At 34.2% G+C, this 26,766-nt stretch overlaps 2 protein-coding genes and 1 pseudogene across 2 annotated transcripts; 1 reads left to right on the top strand and 2 right to left on the bottom strand.

Moving 5' to 3' along the window:
- The window catches only part of LOC110424334 (linoleate 13S-lipoxygenase 3-1, chloroplastic-like), an 8,383-nt pseudogene extending 4,738 nt beyond the window's left edge, over positions 1–3,645 (bottom strand).
- Positions 3,646–7,106: 3,461 nt separating this feature from the next.
- Positions 7,107–16,299, bottom strand: NSF (AAA-type ATPase family protein). Its single transcript, XM_089784943.1, has 21 exons — positions 15,862–16,299; positions 15,288–15,384; positions 15,129–15,210; positions 14,977–15,027; positions 14,414–14,584; positions 14,074–14,228; positions 13,876–13,984; positions 13,188–13,287; positions 13,048–13,103; positions 12,460–12,525; positions 12,242–12,324; positions 11,628–11,761; positions 10,771–10,981; positions 10,110–10,241; positions 9,969–10,029; positions 9,813–9,872; positions 9,516–9,574; positions 9,343–9,430; positions 8,880–9,002; positions 8,392–8,457; positions 7,107–7,576 (listed from the first exon to the last, which is right to left on the bottom strand). The coding sequence occupies exons 1-21, from the start codon at positions 16,043–16,045 to the stop codon at positions 7,433–7,435; spliced, it is 2,232 nt and encodes a 743-aa protein (XP_089641069.1). The 5' UTR covers positions 16,046–16,299; the 3' UTR covers positions 7,107–7,432.
- Positions 16,300–17,764: 1,465 nt separating this feature from the next.
- Positions 17,765–20,420, top strand: NFD1 (Ribosomal protein L21). Its single transcript, XM_021438692.1, has 5 exons — positions 17,765–18,293; positions 18,385–18,465; positions 19,396–19,497; positions 19,644–19,718; positions 19,809–20,420. Exons 1-5 carry the CDS (start codon positions 17,898–17,900, stop codon positions 19,926–19,928), a joined length of 774 nt encoding a protein of 257 aa, XP_021294367.1. The 5' UTR covers positions 17,765–17,897; the 3' UTR covers positions 19,929–20,420.
- The last annotated feature ends 6,346 nt before the right edge of the window (positions 20,421–26,766 follow it).

Here is a 26,766-nt window from a genome sequence, read left to right as displayed (position 1 = left end):
CTTTCCTTCTATTTCGATATGAAATCATATTTTTATTTGAAAATGTCCAACAGACTATATCAACAACACATCATTGGCATATGGGTAGTCTTCAATAAGTAGTTTAAGTTCATGTGGCCGGGTTTGGTCTGTCACTACAATCCCTCTACACAGATAGAGATGGAATCTTATGCATTTTAATTTCTGAAATTATACAGGCTTTGATTTTTAATCCAACCAAAATTTTCAGGTCGAACATAATTTAGGGAGGAAGCGTAATTTGTGTACTTACCTTCTAATGAGGTCTGCAGGGAGGCTGTCCATGTCAAAGCGCCACCAATTTCTATAAGCAGGAGCAGTAATCTCCATAGAACATTCTACGGTGGAGAAGAAAGACTCGATGATTCGTTCATAATTGATGAGAACCTCGCGAGCCTGTGCATTTGTTGCCAATGTGTATCGCATGTGAGGCTGAAGAAGCTTGTAAATTGGATGCATTATGCTTAATTGTTAGTGCGCCGCTATGATAAATGGTTCCATGCATGCATGGACTCGTAGCCTGTCATTTTAGTTTAACTCGAATCTTAATTGGTCATCTAATTCTAGTTAATCAAGAGTTCAAGACATATTTGCTAAAATTAATTTAATTAATCTTTGCATATACCACTGATGGATGAGTTGATGAGAACTGGAATCATTTGAGCAGACATGGGCTTTGCCAAGTTGCCACAGCCAGCTGCTAGTGCCATCAGCTGGAGGGGTAACAACCTGCTTTGAAGGTGAATTCGGGTTTGTGGGTGGGAGGCTCAGCTCCATAGCAATTGGCTTCAAAGTTCACATCGGTGTCAAGAGGAAAATAGTTCGAGTTGCATAGGCTTTTCGATTTTGATGAGCATTTATGCGGTTAACATATGGAAGGTAGACATCATGGTAATTGAGTATGAACAACTTAGCCCCTTCTAGTGCCTGAAAAACAAGTTCAAATGTCAAAAAGAAAAAAATGTAGCAAGTTCCATAAAAAGATCAAACCAATATAACTGTAGTTTGTTCCTAAGCACTTCAGACTGCTGCCATATGTGTTCCCATGTTTGAGTTTAATCTTTTCCAAACCTGTTGTACGGACATGCCATTGAGATGGCATGTGATGTTTTCTTCTCTTATTGCTGACTCTTTTGGACCATAGACGGAGGGATCCAGAGTGCTTACAGGCGGGAATGTCTACAAGGAAAACTCTTCTTCTGTAAAAAATTGGTCAAAATTTTCAGTTTTGTCACTAAAAAAGCTTATAATTTTTTTGGTTTGCAAAATTAGAAGTTAAAAAGAACTGATTATGGTCACCTTTAGCCTTTCTATGCTTAAGGGGTTCAGGCCGGCAAGTGTTAAACAACCCAATTCATCATCTCGTACACAAAATCATGGATCCCCTGAGATTGGAGCAGCTCTTCTTTAAGGATTATTCGAGTTTCTTCAATGTGCTTAAGGTAATCTTTTTTCAGTATGACACATTAATTAAAGAGCAAGAAATTGATGCTTACTGGAGATGATATTTGGTGGATCGAACTTGAAAATGTCTCTAGTGGATTCTTTGCTCATCTTATTAATCGTTATCAGGAAATGAGGTCTCTCCCTAAATCCGTTTTGTTTATGTGATTTGATTTCAAGGAAGGGCTCTCTTTATAGAGATCATAGATTTCAGAAAACGTTTGGATAGCATCATTATCAGATGAAACATCCTTTAGCCATGGAACCAAATTATTAAGCAGCCCCTTCCTCTTTCCTGTTGCGATTGTTTCTTTCTTCAGTTCCTCATATGCTTAATCAGTCGGCACACACATAGGAACCAATTCGTTGACAGGAGACTCTGCATTCACATCTGAGACACATTCAAGGAAAGCGACATTAACTTAATTAAATCAAATTTTCTTAGATACTCTAAATGGTTTCTGATACCCTAAATGGTTACCTGTATTAGTTGGAGGGCGTCCAGTCCTTCAACGTCGTGGATATGGGCATTTTTCGCCTCCTAAAATTGGCCTTGTAAATTCAATTCTTTCGTCTGGACATCCCAAGTCATTGTAAACATCAAAGGTACTTTCTCCCACAACATTGGCATAAAAGATTCAAAACTTTGCTGAATTTCAAGCCATTCACCTGGGTCTTAAATTTTTCCTTGCCTCTCCATGGGCCTCCAACTCTAACTTGGAAGTTGAAAGCGATTCCTCTAACGCCATTCTCTGGACGAGAGACCATAGCAAAGTTCCCTAGTGTATGAAACTAATATCCAATGCCATTGAAACTTTTTTCAAATCCATCAGGAAAGTCATTTTTAATCATATCAATCGGGAGATAAACTCAATAGTTGACGGTCTTGCTAAAATTGGATTTTGAAAGTTGATAACTTTAGTACCTTCCTCGAGCCACCAGAAATGGATCTTTCCTCTGAAATTTAGCAAGGGTTGTTATGCATTGAATTTATTAACTGAACCTTTTTTATCATGTAGAACAATTCCAAAATATACAAATGATTCACTTGTTCTGTTTGCACATCAGATTGCTTCTGATGCTTGCCGATCTTTGTATGTGAGGATATTTTTACTTTTTTTAAAACTGTTTAGCTTGTTATCTCTTTAAGAGATTTCATCAATAAATTTATCTTTAAAAAAAAAAATCATTATAAACATCGTAGCCATATATTCTATCTGATGATGTCCTAACACCCTCTCCATTACCCCTTAATTGCCTTGGTTCCTTTTCTCTTAGCTCTTTCAGTCCAACCGGAGTTTCACAAGGTTAATATGCCTGCCATACGAAAAAACATCGTATTACAACTTTAGCTTAATTTTTCTAGTATAAAAAGGAGGAAATTAGTGGTTCTATTTAAATGTTTACCTTGTTAGAAAAGAAGATCCTTTTCTCTGCTTGGAGCCTATGTGGTTGAACCCAAGAGTTGCAAGCAAAATAAACAAAACCTTCGATGGCGATGCTTTCGAGATAGAACTCCTGTTCATATTTGTTGGTCACAATGATGGCTCCAGGGACCCCAAAGTTTGTATCAACCAGAAATTGAACTTTGTGACTACTAAGGGTTCTGGACCAGTCTATTGTAGCTTCCTTGCTCATCTTTGGCTTTTGGGTCCCTTCATTGATTTAAAGGACGAATTAGAATAGTCCAGATCTCAAATTATAAGGTACTTTTTTATTATTTACTCTCTTTTTTTTCACATAAATAATGTGTAAAGTTAATCCTTTTAACTATAGTATAGTTTTAATGAAAAAAATTTGTGTCTCCATCAAAAGATGATAACCAACGCTTACTCAAGTCAATTTGGGTGCCAACAAGCTGAAGAATGACACCCTTCTTGGTAACGAAACATGAAATCCTTCACGTGTTCCTTGGTGTCATACTTTGACTGTAACCAGCGCTGTCAACTTGAATTGCACTGGAATTTCCGGGTCATCTTCGATCGATTCAACCTCAGTCAGAGCTGCCATGGGGGTTGCCACCACCTTCCTTGCTCGCATTAATCTTCTCTTGCCTGAAATGAACGAGGTGGTAGAAGAAAAAACTCTTCTTCGGCTGCTGGAAAGATGGCCTCGAAGAGGAGATTTCGTAGGGAATAATCTGTCAGTTGCCAATGCACAGAACATTTCTCTGGTTCCTGCCATACGATGTAGCAGTTCTAACTTCTACTATTAATTTTGGTCTTCTTTTTTCTTGTTCTTAAAGTGATGATTTGAGACTAACTCGATCGGTTCCAATATTTGTTAAGCTTAAGGGAAACGACAATGTTGCTGGCAGCGCTCAGACTATGTGTGATTGGTTGAAAGTTAGTAACACGTGTTAAATGCAGATATTGCCACAGTGATTTTCTTTCGGCTGATAGGATTCTCTATGGTTTTATAATAAAAGAGTATAAGGTAATTAAAAGATTTATAACATGTTAGGTACAGTGAATAGTTAAGTTATTTTTAGGGGTGAACAAAATCAAATCACATTAATTACTTACCCAAATCAAATGTGATTTGGATATAACGATTCAATTTAATTGATTTATTGAATTAATTGATTTAAAATGTTTAATCCAATTGGCTGTTTGATCGGTTCTTGATTTTAAAATTTTTAAACCAATCAATCCAAAAAACTAAACTAATTTTGTATATATATTTTATATATTTTAAAAAGAATTGATAGTAAACTTAATTAATAATATACTTAAAATATATTAGTTTATTATATATATGTATACAAATCATAATTATATTAATTTAATTTTAATTATATATATTTATTTATAAATCTATATTAATATGAAATTACAAGTTTTATATTTTAAATGATATAATTTATATATTAATATTATAATACATGATAATAAATATATTATATATTAATATGTTATAATTATTACACTTTACTAATATTTCATAATATAAAATATTATAAATATTATATATATACATATATTTACTTTATATATAAACATTACTATAACTTATAATAAACTTTATTTATATGATTACACTTAATAACTTTTTTAGTTATCACCTTAGCTTTTATAGCATATTATTTATAATTAGTTATTATTTATACAAACTTTAATATAAAACATTATAACATATAACTTGTATTATTAATTTCATATATATAATAAAGTAATATTATATATATATACATATCTTTAATTTATACCTAATTTGTATATTTTATAATTATGGATGAAGTTTATAAGTTTTATATTGTAACTTGTAAAAAAAAATAATAAAATTTTAATCTATTGGTCCAAAATCAAATCGACCAAACTAATTTTATATTTGGTCAATTTGATCTTTCTTTATTTTTAGTCAATTTTGATCAATTTTTTAAAAATATTTAATTTATTTAATTTTTAGATATAACAACTAAACCACTCATTTGTTCACCCCTAGCTACTCGCTCTCTGTTCTCATCCATTCTTTTTTCCTTCATTTGGTTAGCAATGATCTCAACGAATAATTATTTTTGAATATTAGCTATTCCTCAAAATAAGTTAAAAGCTATGATTAATTATATCCAACCTCCCACTGTATTTACTATGATTGAGGGAATAGCTTTAAAAATTGATAAATTATAATACCCTCAATAAATGTAAAAATTTACAATCTTAAACATATAAATACCTTCTTTTTCTTCTTATTTTTTACTTATTCTTTCTCTCTCTTCTCGCATTCTTGCCTCTCTCTTTCTCTCTTTAACCTCAACTCATCACCGACGACGACAATGATTCCAAAGTCGAATATGGTTTAAAAGCATTGATCTGGTACTTTTCAACAAAATTCGACTAAGGAGTCATCAGATCTAAGATCTACGATCTGATTTAGAAACGAAAAACTCTGAATCTGGCACTTCACAATCAGTATTTAAATTATAAATAAAAATTAAATATTTAAATAATTAATGATTAATATTTTAAATAAATAATATATTATTAATATTAAAAAATAAAAATAAATAATCATATATTATAATAAAAGGAACTTTTATGTTTTTTCACTTATTCTTTTATTATTTCAAAATAATTTTTACCAACTGAAAATTGCAATAAATCATAACAATAATTCCTATCTTATTTCATTCTATCCACCAAATTACATAATAATATTTTTATTTTTTTTATTTTACTCCATTCCAGTATATCTCATGAACCAAATGTACCGAACCAAACTTACCATTAGAATTTGGTATTCCAGCTATTGCAACTCATACTTTTCCACAATAATTTACTTATAAACTTACCTTGAAACTTTATCTACTTATCTAGAAACTTTATCTACAACAAGCAGTTATGTGGAGGCCGAAACCCAAGGCTGATTTGGTATCTTAATTGAATCTTCTCCTGACCAACCTTTGCTCGCTAGAAAACATTAACCCTCGACAAAAAAGACAGTTTCGCCTTAATTGGCACTCAGAATTCTTTCAATCTTTGCCAGGTTGTCTCCATTTTCTTCTTTCTTCTTCCCAAAAAAAAGTTAGTGGCTCTTACTTGTTTGTCCTCAAGTACCGCGATGAACGTATTTGAGGGGAGTTTTTTTGTTTGGTTTCCACAATTATTTGGATGGAGGCTCTAAAGTGGCTCCTTTCCATTATTATTATGATTATGAATCTATCCACACATTTCACTATTATTTGGATCTAGGATCATTAATTAATAGAGCTATCCAAAGATCAAATTAGACAAGTGTCTATGACTTCGCTACAATAGCTAATCAAATCACTATCCAGATTACAAATATGTTTTTTTTTTCCGTTAAATGTTCAAATTGAGATTAAATGTTTAGGTACTTTTTCAGTTAAGAGCTAAACATTTCAATTGTAACAATAACTAAATGCTCAATTTAAAGTCAAAAACTTTTAAATTTTTATCAATTTAAGTTCAAATATTTCCATTATAACAATTAAGAACTAAACGTTTTCGGGTTCCCAATATACACCAACCAATTATAATGCTTTTCAATTTTATTTTTTAAACATGAATTTTCATTTTATTGTTACTTTATTATTATTATTATTATTATTAACAGTAAATTAAAAAGCATTTTTGAGTAAATAGACCAGTTTATAGTATAATTAAAAAAATTCTTTACTTTCATGATCAACAACAAACTATTATATTTTAATCAATTTAACTATGTGACTATTTCTTCATTCATAATTAGATACAATTTTATTTGTGCATATAAAAGACTTGGCTGAGAATAGTTCTCTTATGGAAACTCATATGATTATGCCGTTTGCTTAGTTCAAAGGACAAAAAACAAAAAGCAAAGAATCCAGAAGACAATTTCAGCAAAAAGTCGATAATCCAATAATAAATAAAACAACCAAACTAATCATGCAAAGACAAAAATTGCTGGACCCACGTACCCTTCTTACATATAATTGAAATTTCGTGATAGGAAGTATCTGTACCTTCGGATAAATAAACGTTTCTTTTAGATCATTTATTTTTAATACAAATAAATAGCAACTTCCGTTAACAAGCGTTTTTGTTATTTATCCTCATTTCCATCTGTAAATTAACTAGTTTTACTCGCATAAATACGAATTATTACATTTGAATTTTTGCTATTCTTTTAACTGTTTACCTCAGTTTAACCAAATATAATTTTACTTTTGTTCAATAACTAAACTAAAATACAATAAATAATAAAGAATGCATAAAGCTTACATAAACTCTTAAAAGTAAAAAACAGAATTACCTAAAACAGGAACGGAATTGCAATACAGCGGCGAGCCAGACCTTCCGACATAGAATCTCCTCATAACCTTGAACCAATGTCTAAAAATCGTTCAATAAACACGAAGAGGAAACATAGGAAGACGAGGGAGAAAACAAGTGGGAAAGGGAAAATTTAATACACAAGCTATATGAGAAAATGAACACCAGATTGCAGGAACGGACAAAATGCCTGCAAACTAGTAGCGGACAACATCCTGGAGGCAGTCATAAAAGTGAGAAAGCTTAATCTTTTCTTTGCCAGAGTATATTGCCTCTGCAGCTCCACCTTGCTCTCCCTGAGCTGCCATCTCGATCAACATATAAAGCTTCTTGATAGGCATCTAACAAATATGAGAACAGAAAGAAGCAGTTAGTATCAATGATAACAAACTTTCCTTTGCTTTGTCAAGTACTATAAACATATGTACATGTGTGTAGGTGTGTGCACTTGCATACAGGACTGAGATCGAGTTTCATCTGTTTGCCTTTATACGTCATAGTATTGTCTAGACCGAGATGTTAGCGTAAAAGTTCAAAGACAGATAACTCAGATTCAATGCTCCAAGTACAGTGGACAGTATTCAAAACGTCAACGCAGAAGCAAGCAGATTTCCCCACCGGAAACTCATCATGAAGATTCACACATCTAAAGCTCAAATATCTAGAAATATCAAAACATGATTCTTGATAGATTATTCCACATGCTCCTACTCTCAACCTGATTTCCTCACTAACCTTAAACATGCAAGCATGCACTCATTCATGAACACAAATCTACACCCTACCTTGACTCTTTGGTCCTTCCACCCATCACTTCGAACATGCACAAGTGCACATTTACATGTACAGTTGCACACTTGAAGAGAATAATGTATAACAGATGTGCCTATTAATGAATCAAAATGAGGCAGGTTGTTTAAACAAGTTACCTAACAATTCACCCAACCAAAGATACAAAATTAACACCCATAAGGCAACTTCAAATGAATAATGTTAAAATTTTCAATGCAGCAACATTTCCATCTAATTAATAATTTGGCATTTAGAATATGCTTGGCTGATAAAGATAAGCTAGTGACAAAACATTGTAATAAAACTATAGCAATAAGGAAATTGTCCTCAAGTGTGACAGGAGGGAAACTATGTTCAAACTCACATCATTCAGGGCCTCTGCAGCTGCACTGACATCTTCTTCAGCAAACACATTCAGTTGGTGTAACACCTGGGGTAAAAAGGGCAGATTAAATAAATTCAACTCAGTAACTCAAAGCAACGGTAAACTGTTTCGTTTTAGAGTTCAGTACAAACATGACAATGAAACATTCACCAAGAATATCTGTCCAGAAACCAGTCAATAGTTAACAAAGTAGTTGGGGAAGTACAGGTGATTAATAAAACTATCTGCTGGCAAAGAAATTTCCACATGTTTCAGTTCAATTACTTCCCCAAGTTGTCTCAGCTACTCTAATAAAAGCAGATGAAAGCTTTAAGAGTTACTAAGAGCATATTAATGCTATTCTCAAAAATTTTTCTGCTGTTAGCATTAACTGGGGCAAATGGGCACTGACAAGCCAAAGAAAGCAAAACAAAAATATCATGTCCTAGATAATTTGTGGAAAGAAGCAAAATTGACAACATTATTACCTTCTTTGCATCATTTGTCTTCAATGTAGGAAGATGATAACTGACAGAGAAAGAATCAGAAATACCAACTGAATCTAAGAAGCCCACTTCACTAGTTGTCCCTATCACCAGAAGTTTTTTCCCCTGAAAAAGCATTAGCACATTTAAATAACAATTAATGGAAAACTTAATTCAGATTAAAAGATACTGACAAAAGTTAGCAAGATTCTCAATTTACTTGTTTGACATCTGATTTTCTTAACATATGTATCAAATCATATCTTCTATTATGTTTATAAATTAACTAGTAAGTGGCATAGGATTTGTCAATCAAGAGAAAGCAAAAGAGTATATATTATCCACTTGGTTCACTTCTCTTTGTTTAATTAAAATAAAAGAAAACGTTTTACATAATTCCGAAGTGACCATCTGAAGTACTGGATCACAATAAAATACATCGAGAAACAAGGGACCAAAGAGAAACCTTAGGAGGAAGACGTTTGAGAAGGACTAACAATGTCTGAGAAATTATATTTGAAAAACGGGGGCCAATAGCAACATACTCCAGTAGCCTGCAACAATAATTAACCAATTATTTCTGTCCACATGGCACGTTTCAAGTCAAGATGAGTAGCATAAGTGTCTGATTTCCCCTACCTTTCTATGTCATCAAGGATAATGATGCTCAACGGTGACTTGTATGCATCCTCAAATACCTGCCAAAATATACTAAATTCAATAATATCCTTAACTTTTTCTACTTTAGATTATCCTAGCTGATATCTGATGCACAAATATTCCTAGTTGTCAATTTCCAAACAAAAATCAGAATGTCTTGAATATCTGAGCATAAAATAGCTTAACACACAAGCAAAGTTCCGGTTTAGACCAATAATTTATTAAACTAGAAGTACTCATAGAACATCCAGATTTCAAGATCTTGGCACCACAAACCTTGACAATCTGTGCACATTTTGTACTCTCATGAAGGCCAATCATCGATTCAGCCGAGACCTACACAATTGAAGTTATAAAAATGTTAAAAACAGGAATCTTAACAAAACAAAAGGTTGCAATCTATCCCATACATGCTAAGAGGTAGGAGCTTACTATCTTGACGTATGGGAAGTCGCTGTCAATGGCAGCAGTAGCTGCCAATGCAGTTTTGCCACTGTACAGGTCAACTTAGATTCAGTTAAAGTTAAAACTAAAAGATGCAAAACAAAAAAAAAAAAAAATCCTGATGTCTACCTTCCGCTTGGCCCTTCTAGAAGACATGTAACAAGAGGACTTCCTTTGCTTACTTTAACTTGCTCCACCAGCAGCATTGCTCTCTGATAAATGTGCTTATGCCGATCACCACAGTCCACCATGCCATTAAGTCTGAAAATTATGTTATGTAAAATAATTCAGGCAATGATACTCAAAAATGAAAGATACAACTAAGAGTCATATTCTGCTGGAAATCTCAAAAGAGAGAGAGAGAGAGAGAGAGAGAGAGAGAGAATGAGAAAATATTTTAAATAAATGGACTCCAATTCTTCAAACGCCAATTCAAGGTTCAAGATAAATATTCATATTTTCCAAAGCCAACCCAAGAACAATTACCTATAAATCTAAGCATGCATAAAGCAACCAAGCAATCAGAGCAACTAGAGTGAAACAAAATTATTAACAAACGGCTGAAGGCTGAAAACATAAGACTACATGTGATGATCACAGTTCACATTTTGTTTAAGCAAAGCAGTTTGAAATCATTAATAACTACAAAAGTTGAAGGCTTGAAGCATCATTGTGAAGACTATTACCTTACCATGAGAACACAAGATTGAGGTGATTTCAAGTATAATGGAAATTAACATCTTGTAATTGAAGAACTGAAACTTGTACTAATTTGAACTGAAAAAATCACCTGCATCGCTCAAGGTCATCAGTTGAGGCCCCAAATGCAGGAACAATTTCTACGAGCGCATTAAGAAAATCATCCATTGTAACTTTAATGCTTTCTTCATCCACTGGCTTGGTAAGATCATCCATACTTACTTGTCTATTCAAAGCAAAAGAGACTGCACTTTTCACAACACCTTCAAGTTCTGCTCCACTGTAATTCTTTGTACGAGCAGCTGAATAGGAAAAGGAGTAATTAGAAACTTGTAAGGCCCTCTCAAATGCTAGAATAGCTCAAATTATAGTCAAAACCATGTCCATATGCTTCAGAGAAAAAAATAGCAAAAATTAAAACAAGACTATAATACAGAGAGAGGTGCAAACTTATGTAAAGAAACAATCAGCAATAATTTCTAGAGCCTTTTTAGGCATTAATCTCCTCAGTCCTGATTATTTTATTCTTAATCTTCCCAACTCAAGATCTGTTAAAGAATTCTTAGCAAATCACAAACACATGGACATTATTCTTCTCTGGAGAGGAGTGGGAGGACCAATTTCAATAGTAAAACATTTTGGCACTTTAGGCATCTTATCATTTGAATTTTCCAGAGCTCACGTACATACAAAAATAATAATAAAAATTTTACCCTAAGTTTGATAGTCCAGAACCCCAGAGAATATTTCACAATCCATTGAGGACAAAACTAAGGACAAGTAAAAAACAACTTTAAATATCAAACATCAAGATCTATCAGCCTGTATATTTTTTGGAGCAGACAGAACATGAAACATATGAATAAAACCTTTAACACTTTAATAGTTAATTCTTCCAAAGCAGTGAAGAATGTAAATCCCACAACCATTCATTACTAATAAACATACCAAGCTCTTGAAGGTTAACATCAGGAGCAAGGAAAGAATTCTCTTTCATCTTGTTTGTGTGGATCTGAAGAATCTGCAAACGGCCATTTTCATCAGGAAGACTTATCTCAACTTGAACCTCCAAACGTCCTGGCCTACAGAAGATTTCAAAGATTCAATTAAGATCAAGACATTTCATAGAGTAATATAATTACACCATCATCAACAAACTTTTTATTGCCTAAGACACTGAAAGTCCACAAAGCACACACATTTACACATATCAAAAATTACATACTCAGAATGTTGACAGCTACTTGCAGCATGTTTATTCCAGATAATGAGTACAAATCTTACTCATAGGCCATCAAGTTCTCCGTAACAACCAACATTTTTCTGTAGCTCTTTTAGGCTTTGGAAATTTTAACATCCACATCCCACAACAACAATAAGATGCATCAATATTTAGTTTCTAGTCATTGGTTGTTAATCATGCTTCTTACCATAGAGGATGATCTACTGTGACAAACAGGTAGGTAGGTAGGTAGATAGATAGATAGGTTTGCTTTGTGTATGTTTATGCGTGTGTATGTGGCAGAGAGGGAGAGTGAAGAATGGAGGAGGGAGGGAGCAACCTTAAAAGGGCTTCATCAAGCAAATCCTTTCTGTTGGTCATTCCAATAAGCAAAACATTATTGAGAGACTCCACGCCATCTATCTGAAAAGTAAACAATCCTTTAGTTAAAGTAATCACATCGATAAGGCACCTTAACCAAAAGAACCTGAGAAACATGGCATGAGACAATTGGTATTGATTTGTAAGACTCAGAACTGTCAGGAACTAGTCACTGACCTTTGTAAGCAGCTGGTTCACAATGCTGTCATGAACACCAGTACCATCTCTAGTTGAGCCTCTTGACTGAAAAAACAAATAAAACCGCATATTACTCTCCTCATGAAAAGAATCAATAACACAAATAAACAGCCTCAGCTCAATTGTCTAGATAGTCATTACTTTTCAAAAACAAAAATTGTCTAGATACTCATTAGCATTGGATCTTTTATAGATTCAACACACAGCCCAAGGGTTATTTACATAACTAGGCCACATCACATATCCCTTCACATATTAAGAAATAAACTGGCATATAACTTGAAATAAATTTTTTATGAAGATTCCCCTGATTTTGTTAGCATCTTAAACACTACAACATACATAGAAAGGTGCAAATATACTTTATCAACATCAGATAATGATTCGAGGACTTAAATAGGGTCAAGCTCTTTGCAACAACTTTATTATAACTGGTTCAATATTTTAAAGAACATGTGCATTTTGAAAGTTACAATACAAAGAAAATTAGAAACATCACATGAAACAAGATGAAAGTGCTACTGTTGATCTAAGGGATGAGAACATGTATATAAAGCTGTCTTGTACCTTACAAATAGCATCGATTTCATCAAAAATTATGACATGCAAATCACTGTCATCACCTGAAAAGTCAAAGACATGATGCTTCATTATAAAATTAAAACAGTAACCCAGAAAACTAAAACTAGTGAGCACATATCTCTTACCACGGGTCCTTTGATCATTCTCAGCATCTGCAAATAGGTCCCTAACATTCTTCTCAGTTTCACCAACAAATTTGCTCAGGACTTCAGGGCCATTAACAATCTATTTGATTCACCAAGAAGGAAAACTTTACACTAACTCAATAACAGTAATATGTAATATTCACCACATAGACAAAATAATTGTGAATAAAGTCAAATGCAGGAGCTCTGAAACATGAATGGAAGAAAGCAGTCTGATAACAGGACAAGAAGACACTACACAACAGACTTCACTCAAAGGAGGTTATACACCCCGATGCAAAAACAGCAACTACTGCAACATGGGGAAGACAGTAAATAATATGATAGACAAAAACATACATGGTGGAAAAACACACAGTTGATATGCCCATAGAAAGTGTTAATCAACATTGTGTCTCGAAACAGCTTCCAACAGCACAATTCAAAATGCTATTAACACTATGACAACCATGGGATGTGTACCAGACAGCAAAAAATTAACAATATCTCTTATTACCTACAGCCAACCTATTACGTGCAATTCAAGGTTATATATTGAGATGAAACATAGACAAAAACATAAATTTTATCCCATCTGAAACATGAATAATCAGAATAAAATGATCAAAGAATGCAGGCTCAAATAAAAATAAACCGTGTTAACTAAAAAGGTCAACCAAACTCCAACCTTTGGTTCCTTTCCATTTAACATCTTTCCAATCTGCCGAGCCATGAGAGTTTTGCCAGTACCAGGAGGTCCATAAAGTAGCATGCCTTTTACATGCTTAATCCCCAACCTGGAACCTCAAAAGCTTTCTTATTAAAAGCACAAACATATAGGTATATGAAACATAATTAATATGGTTTGAAGAATAAGTTATGTTACTTGTTAGTCACATGAGGAGGAAAAACACGAGAAGCAAAAGCTCTTCGGAATATATCTGCAAATTCTGCACTTAAGCCACCAATACCCAGTGATTGTAGATTAAACTCTTTGTGCCTAAAGATATTACTACTGGCAGCTTCACGCTGATTGACAATCTGCATAGTAAAACACAAGTCAGTGAACCATTGAAGCTAGTCACATCAAGCTGATTAAATTACAATCTTACTCTGTAAATGTAATCAAATCTAACCTATCTGAATGACAATGACATCCATTGGTCAAAATTCTGCCAGGAAAAAGGTGAAGGAAACAAAATGCTACTAACATATTAATACATAACCTTTATTCCACTTGAATTTGGTGCTTCAAAGATAACGTAGGTATCACTGGAAATCATCCCCCTTTCAGGAGCATTAGATTTTTCTTGCCCCTCTACTTGAGCTTGATTGACTGTGAAAATATAGTTATTACCATGATACTCAAATGTAACTTTTTGCCCAGCTGTCATAACCTGCCAGAAAAGCGAAACCAGTATTCCATGCCTTCAATAAAATCATCCAATCTTTCATCAGCATATAGGACCAAATTTCTTGTACATTGTGTGTGTGTGTGTCAAGAAGGAGAAAGCAATAAGCATGCATTACACATGAGATATGAGGACAATAAGATGGCTAATGTCATGAAGCATATTATTTTCTAATTTTGAATCGATCTAAGAGCAGCAAAAGCCTTACATGTGCATTTGAAACAAATCTATTCAATATTCCCTTCGTTCTACAAGGGAGAATTGACGAAAAGAAATCTAAAATTCATAATCAACCAATCCAAGCCAAAAATAAAGCCAGCACGCAATTATAAAACAAAAGTGGACATTTGCAACAAGCAAACAGCAAGAAGCCCTACCTGATTAACAAACCTCTTTCTTAGCTGGTTAGACAGAAGAACAGCATCAACCTACAAAAATAATACACAAAATTTAATCCTACTACCACCCATGTGAGCAATGTAAAATCATCTAAGATAACAAACAGATCGTACTGCATTTAAAATCTCACCTGTTCACTTTTAGTACCCTTCTTCACGAATTCCAACTCCAGCGTGAGCAATGCAAGGTTAAAATCTTCAGGTGGAATAAATCTGCACCTTGAGGAAAAAAATTCGTTAATGACTAGTAACAGTTTAAACACCAAAAATTTGAAAACAACTTAACTAACCTGCTCACTGATACAGTGTCACCATTAGAAACTCTAGCAACCCGACGTTGGATAGCATTCAGGGCAATATATCCATTGCGTATGCTCTCATGGGGAGTATTTATAAGTTAAGGCCACCAAAAAAACCAGCTTCAACGGAAAGATTTTGAAGTTCACAGACAAGAACAGCAAAATTTAAAACTGAAAAATAATTCCAAAAACATGAGATATTCGATTTCATTTAGTAATAAACAAAAACAAAAAGTATTTAAACAATTCAAGAAAGAAAAATTCTCATTCTAATAAATTGAAACATTCTAAAAGTTTACACATCCTAAATTATCAGCAGCAACAAACACTGACTAACTTTATGAATTTACATTCCATAATTTCCATTAATTTCCCGAAAAAGTGCGTAGTAAAAATTAATTTGCAAATAAATAAAGAGCGCTAACAGCTAATTTTCAAGTCAAGTACTACAAATTATAGTATGAAAATTTCAATCAATAAAATTATGAACAATGCGACAGTAAATTATCGGTTAAACTGTGAATTAATGCGAACAAAAGAAAAGGAAAAAATAAAAAAGGATATGAAACAGAAAGAACAAAGACGTCGCCGACGTTAGCGAGGAAGAGTCTAGTGCCAGGGACGGCGTAATTGTGAAGATCGGAGGGCGAGCAGTAAGCAAGATTAGTCAAGGCGAGATCTGTGGATGGCGTGCTGGTGACGATCATGGTGGCGACCGTAGAGGATTGCGATCCGAACCGGCCCGCCATTTTCCGTTCGCTTTGGATGAGATCTGTCGATAAAATATCTTTTATTTTATAGAAATGAAGGCGATATGAAGAAAGAAAAGTAGTTTGCTTCGAATCGAAGGAATGGAAACGACACAGAAGGCGATATGAAGAACGAAAAGTAGTTTGCTTCGAATCGAAGGAATGGAAACGACAGGGAAAAAAAGGAACGTATAACAGTAAGATTGGGTCTCGCGCGGGAGAGATACAATCGGACAAATGGAGCGAAACAATTGCCTGGGTGAACCAGCCGAGACCGATATTATGTTTGCAACACTTCGTTACGTCTCCCACGACATCGTTTTTGGTCAACTCTAATTTTGTGGTCAACTTTTTTCTTGTTAAGGTTTTCACATAACGATTGCTGAGGCATAATATGCTTTGGCTACAAATAAGTTTCGTCTATGATTAAGAATAGAAAGTTTTGAATTCTGATAACCCGTATATTTATGCATTTAAATATTTCATATAATTCCAATTAGTTTAGTACTATATAAACAATGTAATAATAGAGTTGACTACTTAAAAATTTTCATAGATATATTAATTATATATATATAATAACAATTCAATATTTTTAAAACGTATTGTTTTATATTGACTTGGTAAAAATTTTTACTCTTCTAAGCATTCCCATATTAACTTAACATAGCTAGAATTTTACTCTCGAGTGGTAATCTCAAAATTAACATGTTTAAATAATGGATAAATTTCACATACGGTCCCATACCCTTCTATTCTAATTTTACTTTAATTCCTTTGTTTTATTTGGATTTTTCATTGTCTTAAAATAATTCCATTTTGATCATTTTTTTTATTCCACCAAAATTGACGTGATAATCATATTGTAAATTATATGACATGTCACATTGAAATTATTTTTTCACATTTCATATAAAAAATTTTGTTTCAATTATTAATAAAATAATATAATGAAAGGACTAACAAAGAATTAATTTAGAAGGTTAAGAATCCAAATAAAACAGTTTAAATGTTAAAAATTTAAGCGAAACTATAATAAAAGATTAGGAACTATGGAATTTATCTTTTAATTAATCATGTTTTGATGAGAGAGAGGCTTAATTTTGTGTGCTCTTGACTCTCCACCTCAATTATTATTTGCCTTCAATGAGTCGAGTTGTATTTGAGTCATTACTAATCTTTTATGGTATGCGTATACAAATGTTATCTTTTACTATATTTGTGAATTTTAAAAATTTTAATTTAATATATAAGGTATTAAGTTTACATGTATTTTTTAAAAGTTAAGTTAATAGGAAAATAATACATATTTAAATGTTGTTTCTTATTTGTGACATGTTCAACAACTCTCATTTAGATATCGAGAATGAAAATTAAAAGAAATAGTTGAATTTTTATTCAATTTAAGTTTGTTTGTCAATCTTAACAAAGAAATTAACTAAAGGAGTATTTGATTTATCTAAATTCATGATTATTTCACTTAAATTAAATTATTAATTCTTGAATGCTTGTTAGTCATCACTTGACATTTGAATTTGGTTATAATTTAAAAGTTTAAAGGTTTATTTTAATTTAATTAAGGTTTATTTCGATTTACTAATTATCATGTAGGTCAAAAGATATTCTATTAATGGTAATAAAGCACTGTTGTTTTTATTTTTTTATTGCATAATTGGGCTTCTGCTTTTCCTAGCAAATTAGAAAAACGGAAAATACACTTATACACAGTATCAGAAAAAGAAAAAAAAAATCGAAAACCCCATTTTCATTATAGCTAAACCCTAGCGAGCCAGTTGCCTGAACGCATTAAACCCCCCAACAAAAAAAAAAAAACGGGCATCGCCAAGTTTTCATGGCTCATCGACGGTGCCTCCAGTCACTGGCCCGCCGTGCTACGGCTCTCATTTCTCTCAAAACGACTCGGCCTCTCTCCACCCTCGAAATGCTAACCTCGAAATCAAATCCAGTAATAACCATCACCAATTTGGAACCGTCGTGGTGCACCCGCTGGTCCCACTCTCGTTACTTCTCGTCCAGCAAAAGCGACGACAGGGAGAACGAATTGGAAATGGAAGAGGCCAGCGATGGAGAAACAGAGGACGACGAGGCGGCGTCGGATTTAGATAGGGATTACTCGCCTGAGGAGAAGGAAGCAGAGGCCGCGGCTATTGGGTACAAAGTGGTGGGCCCGCTCCAGCGGTCCGACCGTGTATTCAAAGATTATGAGCCGGTTTTCGCAGTGGTTCAGGTATTCATTTGTTGGTTGTGGTTTATTTCGTTGTTTTTGCATTTTTTGGATTTAAGAATTGAAATGTTGAAGAATTTTTCTTTTTTTAAAGATCGGATCGCATCAGTTTAAGGTGAGCAATGGGGATTGTATTTTCACAGAGAGGTTAAAATTCTGCGAAGTCAATGACAAGGTACTTTCTGGTATTTTTTTTTTATTCTGCTTATCATAAATTTATACTAATTGGATTTTGATTTCTTCTTTTTATTGCCTATTAATGCATGTTTCAAGGATCTTAATGGTTCAATGACAATTTGGCCAAATGGCACCAGTTTTTTTTTTTAAGGATTTTTATTTAGCTAGCCATTGCTACATTGCTGTTAACAAGTTGATGTAATGTAGATTCTCTTCTAATTTAACTGTGAGGAAGTATTTTGTCGAAGAAATTCTTAGTTATGGCATTGTGCAGCTGATTTTATAGGATGAATTCCCTTGCTTGTATTTGTGAGCGGATGGTGATTACTGAGTTTTGACTCATATAAATAGTTTGTTGCCTAAAGAGAAATTGTTAACTTGTCAAGAGCAATGCGTATACTAGTTTATTCCAATAGCGAAGTTCATAGCATTTTTAATGGATCCTGCTTTCGTTAATATTTAATAAGCTTTATCTTTCAAGATGAGAGAGAGAGAGATCAAATAGGAATATTCCTCTTGAAGTGAAAGGATGAGTTGAATTTGCAAATTTTGTAGAATGTTCTTTGTTATCATATTTCTGTAAAATTGAAGAGAACGTTTTATATGAAAAATTTTGCTTGATGGGACAGAATGTGAGTTTGGTAACTGGTAAGAAGTTTTATGTTTATGAAAGCTGTATCCGATGAATATAAAAGCACCATGTCATTTAATTCACTATTGGCATTCATTGTCTCCTACCTCCTGTATCAGAAGTCAAACTATCTATTTAGCCAGGTTGAACTGGTTTACCCCTGAATTCTATTAGCCTCTGACTAAATGATTTATTGTCCTATGTTTTGTGAAAAACTAAGTGCACTCATCCTGGTTTGTTTCTTTTTTTGTTTCCTATTTAATTGATTGTTTGAGCTTCTATGGTTGTCAATTGCAGTTGATTTTAAACAAGGTTCTCTTGCTTGGCTCACCTACCCAAACAATTATCGGTAGGCCTATTCTCCCAGATGCAGCTGTTCATGCTGTTGTTGAGGAGCATGTAAGCTTCACTCTCTCTCTCTCTCTCTGCCATAACTAACAAAGACTGCAAGAGCATCTATTCGTTGTTGCTAATATTTCTTATTACTATAACTCTTTAGGTCATGCACCTGATTTAGCTATTATATTTTATTATTCTTCTGTCAGGCATTAGATGCTAAGGTAATTATTTTTAAGAAAAAGAAAAGGAAGAATTACCGTCGAACCAAAGGACATCGCCAGGTATGTCAAAGACCATATGTCAAAATAATTGTAGTTTGCTCAACCTGATTTTATTGGTGTTAATAGTTCTTGATTGTTATTTTGTGTCAGGAATTGACTAAGTTGAGAATAACTGATATACAAGGAATTGAAAAACCAGAAATGAAAACTGATGGGAAGCCATTAAAGGCAGCTGTTAAGAAGCCAGAGGAGATTGTTGCTACTGCTTAAGAGGGAATTTTTCCCCATGGTTTTGTTTTGCAAATAATGGCTGCTCGTGTTTTTAATCTCAGGGTTATACGATCTTCATACCAGCGGTGACTCTACTCCACCTTCCTGATTTGCTCAATGTACATTTTGGATGTCCTATGAAGCAAAATATCACCATCCAACAGGGCACCTGTTGTGGCATTGGTTTTGTTCACCCATGCTTGTCTGCAACCAAGTGAATTAAGAAATATGCCCATGCTAAATTTTTGTGCTATTGTATTTCTTCTTCTTTTATTTGTATTAAGTAGCCTAGTACTAACTTTCAGTTGACAGTACTATAATTTGATTATTTCCAGGCTTTCAATCCTTTGAATCTTTTGGGATTTACTCAACACTGGGATATCAAAACAGTGGTTGCAGAGCACTGTCTCATGGGATGTAACATGTGGTTACCTGAATATCTGGAATTCATTACGATTTTTTCCCCTAATAAATCCGGAATCCTATGTTGTACATTTGATTTTTCTTATCTTAGTTGCAGCCATTCAGAGCTGAGCTTTACTCAAAGTAGAACGTATGTCTTAACGTACTGAATACTGATCCTGCCATTAGTGATGACACAAATGCAATAAATCACGATTTATCCTGCGATAGCTGGGATGAATCTTAACAGCTGCCAAATATTTCTTGTAAGCAGTCTAAAGTTGCTGTCCCTTATGACTCTTAAGGCCTGGGAACGTTCGGATCTCGGCCCTCGCCTCCCATCCTTGGGAAGAAAGCCTTGGTAGGAAACGGACAGCGGCATTGGAGGAGCCAGCAATTTGAACCTTGTGCTGGCTATTGGCGAAAGCCCATGCTACTGGGACCGGTACTGGGTCTATCTGATACCATCAATAAAAGTTAATTGAACATAACAATATCGGGCTTTGGGTATATCACACCTTCTAGACGTTTATCTTAATGTTTTCTCTTTTCTGTTAGCAAAGTGACATATCCACATGGAGATCTAAGTGTTCCTACTATAAAAAGGAAGAAATATTAAAGAAAAGCGACATATGATACCTGGTTCATGCTGCTTGATAGGAAAAACAGTCTGATCCATAGTTGGGGCCCAATCAAATCTTTTAGTTCGTTAATGATGTTTCACAATTCTCACTGGCAAATTGCAAGTTGCTTGTCGAGGACCTTTAGAAACGAAGTTGTGCTAAGCATTATCAGGAGACCATAACATACAGTTCTGTGGATAAAGCTTGGATAAGCTCTAAAGAGATTCTTTTGATGAGGCAATTGGGCCAGGCGATAAAGCTGAGGTTGATACAAAGAATTGAAAAAGAATAAAATCACTGTTTTACTAATTAATTAGCTTTAAAGTTTCAGAATTTGTGTTCTAAGTACTCTTTAGGATGACCTGACAACAGTTCCATCTCCCTGGAGACCTAGCATATATAACTTCAGTACATATTTTCTGTCGACGGAGCTTCTCCTAGGGCTGAAAAAGAGGGAAACTTAGCAGCTATCTGTTTCTGTCACGCCTTAACCATCTAGCTCAAGCATCCCTAGTTTTCGCTCCCTAAGATCCTTAGTACACTTGAATGAAAATCATGTAGATTTTGGGAGTTCATACATGGTTAACAAGATATTGCTAGCTTCATCAAGTAATGTTTTTGGGGTGTCATGATATATCACTTTTCCTGCGAGGGCTTGGGACCAAACGAAAAAGAACATGTTTTAGAACTTGAAGTTAAGCACGAGCTTTAGGTTATTTGAAACTGTGTCGAAACATATGGATAGAGACAATGACAGAGCATGCTGTCTCCATCATTCATAATGCCTCCATTGATTTTAAAAGAGTGGAGCAAATTAATGGAACTAGCCAACAACTGCATGCATATCTCTTTTTATGGTTGACTCCAGGCTTTGATTAGGATCATGAGGCTCTTTCACTTTTGGCAATTCTAAAATGCTAGTCTATTTCCTTTGCTTGTGCAATGTTTTTACAAGGGGGGGGTGGGTGGGGTGAAAATTTTGTATTCTCCACCTGATTGGTTAAGACTCCATGATCCTCAAAATCATCTAGGTTCAGCCTCTGCTGTGCATTCCAGGTGTACGTCTAGGCTTAGAATCCACCACTCAAGTTTATGTTATGCATGAAATATTGTATTCGCCCTCTCTCTCTAACAATATACAGTTGAAAATGCCAAGTAAACGAACGGATTTGAAGAGATTGAGATGATAATGCCCATCGACAGCTGGAACTCTTTGACAGGCCTAATGGGATGGCCCCAATAACTCCACCTTTATGGATTCTCCTTTTCCCCGTTATGCTCCAATTGAAAGTCTAATCTTTCTGTGAATTCTTTGTTAGTGGTTGCAGGTGGCCATGGGAATTTAATTCGTTTTCCTGAGTGAATATCGCCTTCCATCAAACAATGTGCCCCTAAGTGGAAACGCTTTCTTTGCCAATTGCCACCTATTATACTACAACTTAATGTATATATATATATATATATATATATATATATATATATATAAAATATAAAAGACTTGGCATTGTCTAAAAGCACTTTGGTGTGTTCCACTGCTCCCACTTTCGTTTTAAATATGATTATGTTAATGGAATTCATTGTCACAATAGTTACTCCACTTCATCATCACACCTTGAGCAGTTCCTGACCCCATTTAAATCTTCATTTCCATTCATTCATAATTATTTACTAGTTTTTTTGGCTAATTTTTCCATTTTACGTGGTGCATATCAATTAATTGTGTTTGCAACATTTTAGCTTTCAGATATTTTCCTCTTTTTTTGATAGAATTGTTGATCATTTTTCCCCTTATTCAAGAAAGATAGACTTGGAACCATTTTCTTGTAATGGTTGGGAAAATATTTCTTACTGTTGCTCCAATGAAGTTGCCTTAATTTTCCAGCTATAGTGGCACCAATGTATCACAGCTGTAGTTTGCATGTTACTCTTTTTATAGAACATTTTTGCTGAAATTGCTTGGGGACGACAAGGGGTGGAGCTTCAATCATTCCCATTAAATTATTTAAACCAGAAAGAGCAGTCAAACCTTTTATGGATCCTTTCTAAATGCAATTGCTGGTCGGCTTTGTTTTTTTTTTTTTTTAATTCAAGAATTTCTTATTGTTTAATCACACATAGCATAAAACAATTTGATTGTGATTGTGGGCGTATGTTCTTTCCCTGGAAAGAGCAGTATTGTTTGAATAATAGTGCGAGTTAACAATCCCACCATGTTTCCAAGCTTCCTTGTCAGTTCCAAAGCACTATAACCAAGTTCGGTGGTCTATGATGCAATAGAAATGTGGTTGATTTGCTAAGTTTTCACTAACGTTGGCCAACCTTGGCCAAATCATAGGTAAGCCTTTTCTTGGCATTACTCAAAAGTGGATTGCCTCGCTCTCTTCTATCATTTTTCCCCCTAGAAAGAAGGATTTCCTCCTTTTAGATATGCAATTTATAATGAATCCACTTCCATTAGTTCTTTGCTAAATACAGATATTAACTAATACATTTCCATGATACACACATAGCATACTAAAAGCAGAGAAGAGGATTTGATATCTTGTCACATTTATTTGTATCAAATATTGGCATACTTGGAAGGACCATGCACAGTCTCTGCAAGGCTTTGGTAGTAGAAACTCTGGGCAAGTAGCACATAAAACTATGAAAGAAAATCATACTTTTTTTCAACAAGACACCCTCTCTTATGAAAGAAGATCAGGTTTTGAGTCCTTTTAGCTGAATTTCAGGTCCTTTCAAATGGTAGCATTAACATTTATACATGAATGGATGTTGTGCCTGTAAGAGCTGATCCCCATTTCACATCCTTGATCCTAATATATCTTGAGAAGATCTTCATGGTGAACATATATGTCGTGACTTGCAAGAAACCTTCTCAGCTATGTAAAGATGACAGACATTAAAATCAATGAATCTAAAAAAAGAATAAAACTGTACTTTGCATACTCTTTTATGCCAGCAACAGATTGTCACATTCTTAATCATAGTCTATATCCACCATGTGCAAACATCAAGGTTTCTACGGAAAAATTTTGAGGCTGCATAACTTCTTTGAAGTTTTGTCATCATATTTAAATTTGCTTTGTTCCAAGTGGAGGAATAAGGTGTACATATAGTCCGCTGCATGAATTCAAACCATCCGTTGGAAGTGGTAGGAAAGTTGACTAGAGAATGTTGCTGCAAATTGACCCATGAAAAGAAATATTTTGGAGACATGATGACCATCATTTCAAGAAGCACTTTTTCTTTGGGTATTGTTGATAAAAAGGGTATTCATATTCTGTCAGTCTAGAACTTGCCAATCCAAGTTTGTAAGCCAACAGAGAGTGATTGATCTTCCACCATATGTCTGTCCTTGACAATATTGATAAAGATGTTCCAAGTCCAAACCATCAGCTAAGCTGCTTCAAGAAAAAAAAAAAAACAAACCTAATACTATATATGAAACAAAGCTGTAGCTCAAATAATCTTATTATACTGAAAACTAACCACTTACTTGGAAACTGAAAGAGGAAGAAATGTAGAAGGAATGATGTTGTGAATATTCCGCTTGCTGCTAGCCAGTGGAATCCTTGTGCTGTGTACTTAAGCTTTTAAATTGTCCTAAAGCAACAATTTTTAAAATGTTTAAACATGACGACTGCAATCAGATTTGTGTGATTTGATTGTAACTTGTCCAATTTTGTGTTGCTCTTAGCGTGCAATCCACTATATAATCAGTAATCCGGGTGGCATAATGTGTGTTTACGCACGCATAAGAGAGAGGGAGGAAAGGAAGAAAGCAAGAACCAATGCTTATCCTCAAGCCTTTTTCGAAAGAAAAGAGAATGCAATGCCACTGACCATTGCTGGCTTTAAGTTCTGATATTTCAGAATATGCTCCTTTAACTTTGAATGCGTCAGCCCTTAGTTGGAACTATTTAAAAGCTTGTATGGCACACTCCACCACAAGCCCTGATAAAATCCTCCAACATTGCTCTTTTACAGTAGCTTCAAGGATCATTTAGTATGTATCAGTTGAATTTCAGCTTCGTTTCGGATAGGGTTATCTGTCTAACACGAGTGCATTATGATCATATCTACGTGAATAATGAAGTGTCCAAAAAGAACCGAACACAGATATATGAAGATAAAATGAAAAATCCGTGTAATTAACATATGCACAATTTGGCAATGTAGCTTTGCTAACTTGACAATTCAAGAAGTTTTTCAAAAGATCTAGTCCTGTTTGATCCCAAAGAGCAAAATTATTTCTTATGCTGACACTTGTCCCAATCCAAGTCTCTGTACATAATGGTCCCTTATGATTATTAGAGGGTTTGAAGAAGAATTTCAGATTGCATTTCAGGCCACCCTACAAAGAGCAACAACAAAGGGAACTAACACTTTGTTGTCCACCTAAAAGGAGAAAAAGAATTTATATAAAAATATAATGGAAAAAACTGTGACCATTGAAGTCAAAAAAGATAATTAAGTAGGAACTAGTCGTTTTCAGTAATTTGCTTCTGCCTTTCCAACTAGACAATATAGTTAGTGCTATTAAACTAAATCACTACTCTTTTTAAAAAAAACTTGAACTAACAAAAAGAACAAAGTTATTATTGCCCCTTTCATTTTGGTTTATAGTTAGCTAAACAACCCAACTGATTGGCTTCTGCTATTGGCTGCCAGTTCCCTCAGTGCATCATACACCAGCTAAAAAGAAAAGATCAAATGAAGAACATTTCAGGGAGTCTGGCTTTGGCTTTGGCTAGATTTCGCCATATGTTCTTTTTTCTCTAAATAAACCAATATTCCTGTTTCCTTGTACGTGTGCTGATATCCGTAGTCTGAGTGGCCAGGGTTTGTCAAACTACGCAAGAAAGTACTACTTTGATCCGATAAATGACTCATGAACTGAATCAAAGATCTCCTTTAAGGCAAATGTAGCAGAATCTATTAAGTTTGGTCAAGGTTGCTAAGTAACAGTTTTGCAGTTAAAAAGGGTTCTTGACAAGCACATGTTGATCAGGATTCAAGCATAACGGCATCCAGCTGGCTGTCTCTTCCATTCAGATTATCTATCCACATTGTTTTGGGATTCAGTTAAACACGGTCAAGGTTGAAAACAAAGGGTGCAACGCGATATCTCTGTAACTGCAATGTCCATGGCAGGGAAATCACTAGCATTCTTCAGTTTCTGAACGGCTGATCATCAATGGAAGTTCAAAGGAAGTGATTTTGACTCAAAATACCAGCTATAACCTCCATTTACTACTGAAACTGAAGTCTAACGGCAATTACAATATAGAAATGCTGACATGATCCCAGTACCAAAGCAGATCTCAAAGCAATTTTTGCAGCAAAAAATGTCATTGTTCTACTTTTTTTGTATAGCAGAATCCTGTTAGTGACATATACCCAGAATATTCTTATATTACTTACCTGATTAAGCTAACACGTGCATGCCAATAACCTCATAATAATTCCCTGGAGATAAATCGATGAAATTATTGGCATTAATGGCTCACACGTGGAAGAAATTATATTCCAACCTTAAAAATGTTGCATTAATTAATTGGAGAGGCAGGGGGTTTTTATGTTGCCACGTAAACAGAAGAAATTAAGCAAAAACTTTTTGAAAGAGTTAAATAGGTTTAATATCTTGATTAATAAATATGGGTTTAATTGTGAAGAAGAGAAAAATGGAGGGGTAGAAATGTCACTTGGGGTACTTACTCAGTTTAGTCATGTGAGTACAGTATAATTCAGATACCGTGTATATTCTTTGCTGTTAGCATTCCATTAATATAAATCGAATCCGAATGAGA

This window comes from Theobroma umbraticum, unplaced genomic scaffold, assembly GCF_002168275.2.
Source record: "Theobroma umbraticum cultivar Fairchild unplaced genomic scaffold, ASM216827v3 scaffold_204.0, whole genome shotgun sequence".
NCBI lineage: Eukaryota > Viridiplantae > Streptophyta > Magnoliopsida > Malvales > Malvaceae > Theobroma > Theobroma umbraticum.
The sequence above is the reverse complement of the archived record's forward strand: the minus strand, read 5'-3'. Positions and strand labels throughout refer to the sequence as shown.